At 25.4% G+C, this 12,731-nt stretch overlaps 1 protein-coding gene across 1 annotated transcript; it reads left to right on the top strand.

Annotated features, from left to right (window-relative positions):
* The first annotated feature begins 1,769 nt into the window (after positions 1 to 1,769).
* On the top strand, positions 1,770 to 7,381 carry LOC114166556 (probable WRKY transcription factor 12). The gene is made up of 4 exons (XM_028051304.1): positions 1,770 to 2,476; positions 2,684 to 2,760; positions 3,499 to 3,660; positions 7,051 to 7,381. The coding sequence occupies exons 1-4, from the start codon at positions 2,186 to 2,188 to the stop codon at positions 7,211 to 7,213; spliced, it is 693 nt and encodes a 230-aa protein (XP_027907105.1). The 5' UTR covers positions 1,770 to 2,185; the 3' UTR covers positions 7,214 to 7,381.
* Positions 7,382 to 12,731: the final 5,350 nt, after the last annotated feature.

Raw genomic sequence — 12,731 nt, 5'->3', positions numbered from 1 at the left:
CTATTCTACGGTTTAGAAACAATGAGAAGGATACTCCAAAAAAACCTTTACGTGTTACACTTACCATGAAATTAGAAAAATCAGGAATTTAGATTCTTTGTTGGATGTTTTTGGTGTTGTTTCTCTAATGTGTCTTCATAATATACTGATTACCACTAATTTTGACGTTTTTAAATATATTAAAGAGATAATTAAAAGACCAACACAGTATATTTTCACTGCTCAGCAAAAAAATAACACACAAAAATCAGTAGAAAATTTGGACTCAAAAATCGGTTACAGATAATCTTAAAAATCTTAGAAACCAAAATTCAACGAATCTAACAACATCAAAGACAGCAGCAATAGGGTTTTCTAGATCGTCCAAGTGCAAGTTGATCACGTAATTAACAATAATTGAGTGTTATAAATCAAACTACAATTGCATTATAGTTTGTGCAATCAATCAAATACTTCACAGTTTACACAATCATTTTCCATGAAAATATTCAAAATTGATATTTAATTACACAAGAGTACTTCCCACAAAAACGTTTTTTACTGCACAAGAATTAATTAGGGTTAAAGTGTATTATTTAGTCAGTGGCTTGGTAAACAATTATTACCAACCCACGTTAACAATATATTATAGATCAACTTGTATGAAATTGTTTCAAGAAGATTAGATATCAACATTTCAACTTCAAATTATAGATATATACGATTATGTTAAATAGTATTTTTTTCTAATCAACAATAGCAAATAATTTAATAAAGAGGACATTTGGGATATTTTTACAGTATACAAGTAAATATACATACACAAGAAAAATAATTGTAATTATAAAGGCTAGTGGATTCATATATTACCATATATTGTACACTAGATTTCAAACGTTTTGCACATTTATATAAAAATATCATGTTCTTTAGATCTTTATATGTTGAGGAAGATTTGCTCAATGGGGGTATATTTTGTCAGAGAGTGACAATTGTGGTTATGTAGTTTTTACATACATAGTAGATTTTTGTATAAAGGTTGGGCCTAATATCTCTTTTATATTATATATTTTTCCTTGCCCATAAAAAAAGAATCTAAGAGTATGTATTTTTCACTACAATATGGATTTTTTGTCTTTTTTGATGTTGTAGTACATGTTTTTTTTTTTTTGTTTTTCTTTTGTTTTACAGGGACTATTATAACCTCTCCAAGATATTATGTCTGATAATATAGGTCAGAGGTCCCACATCGACTAAAAATAAGATCAATTTACAAAATATAAAGTGAGTAGTGCAAACCTCACATAATAATTTTGTTTTGTTAAATTGAGTTAAACTTAAAATTCATTTCTTAATGTGAATTAAAGCATATTATAATGAAGTTTATTGTTTAATGAGTCTAAATAACCACTATGGGATCATATTTTAGTCTCATATTCGATATGTATATGGTGAAAAAAATGTGTTAAAAGTCTCGATGTAAGATTCAATTAAACTTAAAATTTATTTTTTAATAATGTACTCAAAAGATATATTTCTTTTACAATAAAAAGCAGCACATGTATAAGGATTAAATAAGGAAAAAAAAATCAGCAAATGACTTTTGTTTCTGTGCATTACTCTCCAAGATTAAAGAACAATTATGTTAAATAGTGAAAAAAAAGGTTTTATCACTTGTAATAAAATCTTGTTTGATTCGAAAATATCAGACATGATGTCTAAAAAAAACTACATATATATACCAACAAACAACTTACATGGTAATTGATGAGTATAAACCTGGCATGATGTGAAAGAATCATTTTCATATAAAAACGACAATACCTAGTTTCATTCCTTCTGGCACTTGTTGAAGATAGATTCCACATGAAAAACACTTGTAGGACACTGCACGTGTAATCCAGAGAGAGAAAAAAGAGTGTGCACAACACTTTGAATAGACTCCCTTAACCATAGCTTATTGAAGGAATCATTTTCCTACAAAACATTCCCTTCACAATTTAATTGCCAAACACAAACACAAACACTTGTGTTGACCAAACCACAAACACCTGCTTCCTGCTTCTATCTTCTGAATCCACCCTTTTTTCCATGTTCACATGGCCTAGAATTTTCTTGTTCAAGATTGAGCTACATAACAACAACAACATAAGATCAAGAAAAACCAAAATCAAGGTTGTTTCAAAGCCATCGATTAAAAGGGGTTATGGAAGGAGAGAGAGGTGTTAATCCCAGCTATGATCTTCAAGTTTCATTCACCAACACCCCTCAAGCCATCCATGAAATGGGTTTTGTCCCATTTGAAGAAAATCAGGTTCTTAGCTTCTTAACACCCTCAGCTCAATCCCAATCTTCTCAGCTCTCTCTGACCGGAGGCGGCGGTGGTCGTGACAACACCGCCGCGGTCACCACCACTGTCACTACTACTACTACTTCTGGATCAGTTGGTTTTAACCATAATGACCTTGCTTCCAGAACTTCTTGGAACAATGAACAGGTGACTGGTTTATTCTCATGTCTATATCTGTCTATCTATCTATTCGTGTAAACCATGATCTTTTACCTAATTATAGGTTTATGTTTCTTGGATTTATTCATTTTGTTTTTATGTATGTCTCTTTCAATTTTAGGGTATGCTGTTTTGATCACTTTTCCTTGAAACGGTTTTTGCTTATTATATAAATGGTACACCATGAACTTTCAGGTGAGAACCCTGGATCCTAATAAAGCTGTCAATGATGAAAATTGCACCGGAAATACAAGTGATGGCAACAACACATGGTATACACAGTAACATCGTCTTGCAAATTTTTTTTTTCTGATTTTAATCTCTCTCTCTCTCTCTCTTTCTCTCTCTGCATGCACGTAAATATTTAATTTTGATGCCCCAGAAGATATTCTTTAGGTTTCTGCGAAGAATCTGAAGGTCTTCACCGTATATGGAAGTGACTGCTTCTTTTTCTTTCTGAGTTTGCTTTTGTACTCCAAGTTATTCTCTCTTTCTCTCTCTCTTTTGGGGTGTGAGGAAGAGCATGGTACTCAAAAGTCTTGATACTCATTGATACTCGAATCCACTAGTCCATCAGGCTTCATATATTCTTCAAACAGATCATAATTTTATACTTTTGCTGTCATGTTTAGTTTGTTAACTTTCTGGTTTAAGGTTAATTAATCTTGCTTTCAACTGATTAAGAAAAAAAAAGCTGTTTAATCTTGAAGAACTTGAGGATAAGTGATATATCTATATCTATATCTATCTATATACAAAGGCAGACATACATGTCGAAAAAAATTAATTGTATCTCTTTAATCTTATATATTTGAATTTGTTAGTCGTTGTTCTATGACACACATGTTCGTAGTTGAGAGTATACAAATACATCACTTGATTTGTTCTTACTGACTTAGAGTCTTTGATTTGTCGCAATCTGTATATAGATATATATAAACAAACACATTGCATATTGCATATATAGGAGTATGTTGAAATTGTATGTTACTGTGATCATGTGATGGTAGGTGGAGAAGTTCAGGGTCAGAGAAGAACAAGGTGAAAGTGAGGAGGAAGCTGAGGGAACCAAGGTTTTGTTTTCAGACAAGAAGTGATGTGGATGTGCTTGATGATGGTTACAAATGGAGGAAGTATGGTCAGAAAGTTGTGAAGAATAGCCTTCACCCAAGGTAATGATATAATAGCAAAAACCTTTGAATCTCATTAACCCTTTTCTTTTCTTGATTACACATATATATACAGTGTGAAGAACATATATACAAATTGATTGTGAAGGATGTTTTTTTTTCTGCAGTTTGATAGTGTTCATAAATGTGTGTTCTTATGCATATATATATAAGATTTTTACATAACATAATTGCTGAGAGAAGTGTGAAACTCTTTCAAATAATGCAAAAATGGAAAACTATGATTGAGTGCATTTGGCTACATCATTAGGCATTATACTCGGATAAATGAAGGTAAGATGTCTTTTTTTGGAAAAATATATGTGTCGGTGGTGGAACAACATCAATTTAGAACCTGATTATCATAGATTTTGTTTTAAACATTAATTAAGAACTGAAAACAGTGAGAGAGAGAGAGAGAGTGAAGAGAATCTTGGCTGAAACTGAAGGAATGATTTAGGGTGTTACTTTCAGAGGACTTGTGAAGAGAGAAGATTGATGGTACAGACTGAAAAATAGGCTCTTTTTTTATTTAATTATTTGTTGAGGTAATTAATTAAAAAAGATGAGTTCATTGGGAAGTAAAAAGGAAAAGAAAAAAAAATGTTGAGAATATTATTTAGTGGATTATTATTATTAGAGTTTTGACAATAGTGCATGGTATAGGGTCCCCTCCTTTGTCCTATGTTCATGCTGTGTTTTTCTGACCAACTTCTTCCACCCATCACTAAAAAGCTACCCTTCACTTCCACCTAAACATTTTCTTTCATATTCATTCTAATTTCATTAACATTAACCTAATTAATCTTTTCTACCCAATTTCTTGCCAAGGCCAAAATGTTAAACAAAACCCTAAACATTTCTTCTTTTTTTCTCTTTTTTTTCATAAAAAAATTGTTCTCCATGTGTTATGTTATATATAATGATTTATCTAGGTTTTCTGTTAGTCTTAACTTTTATATATTTAACCTTTTTTACATACATTAAGTTTGATATATTAAATTCTTTTAATTTCAAAATCAGTATTCACTGAGTAGAGAATCTCTAACTCCATTTTTTTTTTAATTTTTGGCTTTAATTATCATGTATATTACAATTTTTTTATGATTATTAAACTTCATCCATTCCCAGATTGTTTGCTGTTTGAATTTTTTTTTCACTATTTTTAAATTCATGGATACACACAAACTGTGATTTATATTTGAAGTAAATTAAAAATAAAAGGTTAATGTATTTTATTGAAAACTGATAATCATTTCGTCTAGTTTCTTCTAAAGATCAAAACTGTAGCTATTGAGGAGGTAATTTATAAGAATTTATATTAAATATGATCTCTTTTTTAAAGGAAAAATTAGATTGGTGCTGTATAACATGATCATTGATTAATTAGAATGTAATTAGCAAAATCAAATGTTAATTAAGGTACCAGTCATGTAGCCTACAATAATTGACAAGGAAATCCTTGTTATGATGATACGTTTATATAGTCAAAAGACATGAATTATTACACAAGTTAATTATTTTGGAAATAGAAAAAAAATTAGGTAGGCATTATTAAAAATATTTGTTACTAACATATACTCTATTTATTCCTTTATAAAGTTGTGAGATTTCTTTTTCTATTTTTATGTAAATACTTATAAAAGTAAGATTACAATTAATATAATAATAATAATGATATCTTGAAAGTTAAAAAATAACAAATAAAAGACAAAATTTTATTAGAAAATAAATAATTAAAAAAAGAAACAAAAGTAGCTTGTTTCCCTTCTTATTTATGAGTTCCTAAACCCCTATTAATGTGTACAGAAGGCTCAAACATGTATTTAAACCCAATTATGATATTTAGATGAGAGAAAATGTATGCATATAACACAAATAATGATGCATTTGTTATTTAGTTGAAGAAAATTTGAGTTTTAATAATAAAATATTAATTAGCTTTTTGTTTCAAAAATTTTCATTAATTTTCTGTAAAAATAGAAGGAAATATATAGTACCCATGATCTAAGATTCCATGACAGAGTTATGAAAGAAAATATTATATCATTAATTTTTGGTATATTTTCTCAGCCCATAGATCTATAATATGTTTTGAAATGTAGAAATCAACAAAGTTATTATTTTCTTTCAAAAAAATTAAATCTTTTAAGAACATTATATATATGTGTGACGAAATCTTTAAAAGGATACAACAATGACACCTTCAATATAAAAATAGTTAGGAAAATTTTCTTAAAAAGAATATTTAAAAGATTTGTAATGTCATATCAGCCTTTAATATGTACCCAAAAAAATTATTAATCTATAAAGAAATCAAGTGACTACAAAATAAAAAATCTTATGTTGTCTATACGAAGTAAAATTGGAATTTAGTCCAATTTAAAATCTTAGTGTTCATGGCCTTCTGAAGTGAAATCAATGGATAAAGTACAATTTAAGAACCAAATTAATTTCAGTATTTAACTGCTTAAGCATGCACACCAAATCATAAAATTTTCAACAACTTTTTATTGACAATGAAGTAAAATAAATGACAAAAATAAAATAAGGATATCCATAGGAAACATGATAGATAAAACAAAAGTTGTATTTGATGAAAACAAAAGTTACTTAGAGTGAAGGTAACTAATAATTTAGAGAGAGAAAAATAGAAATAATATATATTATATAGTTGATGAACAGAAGAAAAATGGTTAAAGTGAAGAAAGAATCTATGATCCCAAAGAAAAGAAATTTAATTTGGTTTGGTTGCAGAACATGATTACAAAAGTGTACTTAAAGGTATGTACTTAGAAGTGGAATTAGGAAGATGAAAAAGTTACTTTGGAAAAATAAAAAGTCACTTCAGGAACATAGGAACTTAGGAACATTCATATGTTTGGAAAATATAATAAAAAATAATAATTTAACAGTGAAACTTGTCTGAATCTAACAAGTGTAGTTGAACAATTGAAAACTTCTTGAATAGATGCACTACCAAACTTTGATCAACACTATTTACATTAATGTTTTTTTTTTTCATCAATCACTGTATTAAATCTGAATATTTCGATATTCTTACATTAACTTTAGATAAGAAGTGTTCACTTTATAACTTCATGGTATATGTAAATTGTATACACAAACGATTGTACCAATATACAGTATATACGGTTTTGTGAAATTGAATTAGTTTAAAATTTACTCTCTAATAATATTTTTATTTTTAATGAAACTCCATGTTTTAATAATATTTATTAGACCAATGAGACTCATTTATATTTATGTATATAACAAGATCAAATCCTGCTTTGTATTTATTTTCTTGAAATAAATTTATTTTTAACCTTTGTTTTTTTTTTTATGTTATGGTATGAAATTGATATTAAAATTTTTGGATGTGATGAACAGAAGTTACTACCGTTGTACTCATAACAACTGTAGAGTGAAGAAAAGGGTTGAAAGACTCTCAGAAGATTGTCGAATGGTAATAACAACCTACGAAGGAAGACACAACCATTCTCCTTGTGATGACTCAAATTCATCAGAACATGAATGTTTCACTTCTTTTTGAATATGCTTTCAGTAATTAATTAATTAATATATATTTATGTACTAATAATTATTTAGATGTGACAATTCTTCATGAGGGATTATATTGTTAGTGAGCTCAACAATCACTCTTTCATGGATGAACTCATTTGTATGTTGTCTATACAAATTATAAGGTTTAAATCAAGTTTTAGTCTCTCTTTTTTTCATTTTTCACATTTTAAAGGAATAAATATCTTTTTAGTCCCTTGACTTTCAATGAATTTTGAAATTAGTCAATTTCAAATTTTTTTACTAATTTAGTCCTTCATCTTTCGAAATATGTGGATTTAGTCATTTTAATCAAATTTTGTTAGGTTTATTAGATGTTTCGCACACATATCAGGATTGTATTTGAGTTGTTTATACTATTTGACACATTTTTGCTTTAATGTTAAGTCAAATACTATTATAAAACATGCTTGAAATGTCAAATAAATTTAACAAAATTTGATTAAAATGACTAAATTCACGTATTTGGGAAGATGAAAGACTAAATTGGTCTAAAGTTTCGAAATAGACTAATTCCAAAATTCACTTAAAGTTAAGGAAGCAAAAACATATTTAATCTTTTTTAAATTGACTTAGTTAAATTTCAAATATTTTTAATTTTTTTTTATTGAAAATGTATTATATTATCACTTTGGACTAGTGTGAATGATTTCATCATTAAAAGGCACATCGGAGGCTAGATGAAGATAAAAGTATTTAAACTATTTATGACCTCAACTTTTAAAGAATAATGAGAGATTTATTGGATGTATCGAAACAATATTATTATATTCTTATCTTCGATAACAATGCTAAGCATCGTAACATTTACAAAAAAGAAAAAAACAATAATTAAAGCAAGTATTGATATGGAATAAAACTTGTTATATATTAATTGACCTATACTTAATGTAAAAAATAAATAAAAAAAACAACTTATTCATCAAATAACGCCAATTAAATTTCTAAAAACATAAAACGATTTGTGAAAACTAACAATTATTTTTGCAATTGTGCACAATTACATAATAGAACATCCTTCTGAGTAATGATCATTGAAGTAATAGGTTGCTTTTAGAAATTCCTCTCCACTCCTTCCATGATATTGAGATGCTTCTATGATAGAAGATCTTAGAGGAGAATCATTCATCACATGATTGTTGAAATAGTTTGAAAATTCTTGTTCCTTCACATGATTGTTGAAAGTGTTTGAAATTTCTTCTTCCTTCTCATGATTGTTGATAGTGTTTGAAAATTCACCATAGTGTTTTGGAGTGTGTGAAGCATATTTTTCTGAAACATCTTCTTTTGGAGCATTTGATGCAGTTTTCTTCTTCTTTCCCGATTTTGAGAGTTTTGGAAGTGAGAATATAGTTTTGAAGAAGTTTGATTTCTTCTTAGTCTTTTGATCCTTTTGTTTTGAACTCATTTTCTATCTTTCAAATCCTGCATATACCATGCAAAATAACATTTTTCATAAATGTTAACAATATATTATGTAACACATGATTATAAAATAATTAACTCTTAATAATAGTAATTTAATATAATTAAATCAATTCAAATATATAATCAAAATGTTTATCAATGTATACTATATTAATTAATAATATAATAAATTTGAAACAAATATAAACTGCATGAAAATAACATAAAAAACAAAACATTTAATTTAATTAGCATAAACGTTTAAGAAAATAAACAACTTTTTTTATTAAAATGTGAAGAAATAAATGCATATTAATAATACGAATTTCAAACAAATATAAAATAAATCAAAATAACACTTAAAACTTGAGTATTGAACGGTATTAACCTTCAGAAAAATCAGATAAAAAAATAACTAAAGCAATAATGTAATAATCTAAAATTTTAAAGATAATATAGAAATATAAATAAACATACTAAAAGTATCACCCATGATAATAAATAGTTATTATAACTACAAAAATAAATTAAAAAAATTACAAACTTATTCTTTTTCAAATGTTACTTAAGTATATCGTCTATAATCTATAACAATTAATAAAAAGTATATATTTTAATAACTATGTGTATATATATTTTCTTATTAATTAAGTTTTAAAATTATATATTATATGGTTATTATTTTGTGTTTCTATACATTGTGTTTTTTTAATAAGAGTGAGAGTATAGTTATTTGTAAGAAATGATATAAGTGTTACTATTATAATTACTTTTCAAATTGTGGTAATTATTTTTTATCATAAAAATATGAACACACATGATATAATTAACACATGGTTTTCATTTTTATATGTAATAAATAATAAAGATTCTCTCATTTTTATGAACTATTTTTCTATTTTAATTTTAATAATATTTTGCAATCACAATGGAGGATAACAATATAAAAAAAATCAGAAAAACAAAAAAAAAATAGTAAAGCAAAACAAAAATAAAAAATAAACTAAAATATAATGAGAAAAGACTCTCACATAGATTAGAAAAAGGTAATCATCTACCTTGTACCTACAATTAAACTATTGTAGTATGTATTTATAATATCAACTATTTTATTTTCAGACAACAAATAAAACGATATAAAATATATAAAAAATTAACAAAAAATTATGAGACTACATCAGAAAAGATGCATAAAATAAAGTTCTTAATATTACCTTAACAACTATTTTTCCTCTTCTTGTTTCCAGATTTTTCTTCTCTTTTTCTCCTTTTACTCCTATGGTGTACCAATTTATAGAGAGCTTTCTATTAAAGAAAAATCCAAACCCGTGACTCATCTTAATTGATTTGTTTCAATTTTATGATTAAGTTGTAAATCTTTTCATTAACTCACAAACATGTGTATGAAATCACGCTTAAATTACATTATAGTTATATCAAATTTTATTTAGTATATTTTACCGTTATAAACAATTAAACTAATCAAATGTGAATTATATATAAATAGATCGATGTATTCTTACCCGAGGTAGAGAAGGTGATTAGGAAGATAATTTGTGCTTTAAGAATTGATTATTGAGTTGTTGTAGAAGATGAAGAGAGATTAATCTCCTTGTGATGCTTAAGTCACTAAGTACAAAATAAATAATTATAATATAAGTAAGAGAATTGGATGATGAGTACTTTATCTAGGATCAATTTGTATTTATAGGTCTTTTTGACTTTAAGGAAAAATATTCGAAAACATATTTAAATTAAATAAGATATATGATTTATCATCATTCAATCAATTATAATCATATATGTATATAAATATTCGAGTTGTAAGGTTGTATTCGATTTGATTGGATTTTACATTATTATGTTATTAAATATATGGTTTAATTAGTTGGATGATATCCACTTTCATCTAGATATGTCATTTTGGTATCCACTTTTAAAAATGTGTTAATTGAATCTCAATTTTTGAAAAGATGCCTCAATTAAGTTCTTTTTGCCAAAAAATTATTAAAATCGTTAACAGTTTTGATATTTAAAATGACTTGTAAAATTAAGTATTGATACTTATATAACTTAGTGGTCATAGTTATTAATTAAGTTAACGACTCTAGTCATTTTTGTATGAAAGGGATATGATTAAGACACTTTTTCAAATTGACAAATTTTTAAAAACGGACACCAAACTGACACATCTAAACGAAAGTATGTACCATCCGACTAATTAAACACACACACACATATATATATATATATATATATATATATATATATATATATATATATATATATATTATCGGTAGGAACACAATGTAATAATTTTTTACATTTCAATTTAAATTTTATCAAATGGGATTAGATATATTTTTTATCTGTCAACTATTATAAAAAGATTATGTTTCGTCCTATACTAAATTAATAAGTATTTCGTCCATGTACTTTATAAAAATCATTAAAACATTCTCTTCGACAAACAAAACAATACGTAAAAGTTATATTATAGTTTATTATGAAACTTCATTTGTCACATGAAAAACACTCTGATATAGTTATGATAAAGTTATTAATTATGTCATATGATTTTGTAACTATGCTTATACGAGGCTCTTAACATGTTATGTGTTCATGCTTAAAGGTAATTGCACAAGTTTTAAAAAATGATAGTGCGTTTTATGTCAAACATACAAACATGATAGTGCGTTTTATTATATTAAAGCATAATTCACTTGGTTTTAGTGTACCATAAAGATGAAACATATCTATAACAATATATAAAAAATTTCTGTGTCTACATTTCAAAATATCAATTTTATCCTTTAAATATAATAATTTATTAAATTTTTAAAAATTGACCGTTACTTTTACAAGTTTTTTATAAAATTGGCTATCTTTATTTCTTCTCTTCTTTTTTATTTGTCAATAATTATTCTTTCTCTGTTATCATATATTTCACTTTATTTTTGGTAAATATACTTTTAGTTTATATATTATCTTAATAACATTACAATATTATTATCTACTAATATAATATCACGCATATTTAAAAAAATACATACACAGACGCAATAACACCTATGTTTACACTATTATTTAGGGTTTTAAAGTTTAAGATTTAGAGTTTAATATATTTTGATCATGATACCGTGTTGCGATGAGATATGTTTGTTGGTGGAAAAGATTGATAGACCTAATAATCTAATAAATATATTCACAAAAACTCTTCTTTTATTAAATTTCAAATATTATTTTAACTCAATTTATATTTATTATGTTTTCTTTTCTTAAATTACATGTAATAATTTATGAGAAATAAATATGATCACAATAAAATAAATTGTATTATTAGAACTACAAAATTCTTTTTACTATTAATTATTAAACAAATTTGTAATATATATATATATATATATATATATATATATATATATATATATATTCCAATAATTGATGATCATATAAAAAGAATTAACAATAGTTATATGTCCTTCATTCGGTATTTATTGTATCACAACATTCGTTTATACAAATACCTTACTTTAAAAGAAAGTCTTAATATTAGTTTAAATAAATTAAAAAATAGAAACTGTTATTGAGAAATTGTACATGCTTTCCATAAAAAGTTTAACTAATGCTGGTGTAAACATAAGAGATGGCGATGTGACACCTTAGTGCTTATATTTTTTAAATATATATACATTGATTAATATATATATATATATATATATAAATGAGAATAATTAAAAATACCTGAATATTAATAAAATAATTATATTATAAAATTCAAATGAAAATAAAAATAGTATAAAAAAATTATCTTTATATATATATATATATATATATATATATATATATATATATTTATTAGTGAAAACACATATACATAAAATATATGTGTTCATTTTCTTTTAAAAATAAAAATTATAAAAATAAATATAAATAATTCCTAGATTGTATTTATTTTGTAAATAATTTTATTTATTTAATTAAAAAATAGTTAAATTTAAAGAAAGATTAAGTTTTAAAAGTTAATTAAATTAATTAAATTTAAATAAAACAATAACTTTAAGATAAATATGAAAAAACGA

The sequence above is a fragment of the Vigna unguiculata genome, chromosome 10 (assembly GCF_004118075.2).
Source record: "Vigna unguiculata cultivar IT97K-499-35 chromosome 10, ASM411807v1, whole genome shotgun sequence".
Classification (NCBI taxonomy): domain Eukaryota; kingdom Viridiplantae; phylum Streptophyta; class Magnoliopsida; order Fabales; family Fabaceae; genus Vigna; species Vigna unguiculata.
Note: the sequence above shows the minus strand (reverse complement) of the source record. Positions and strands in the feature narration are given on the sequence as shown.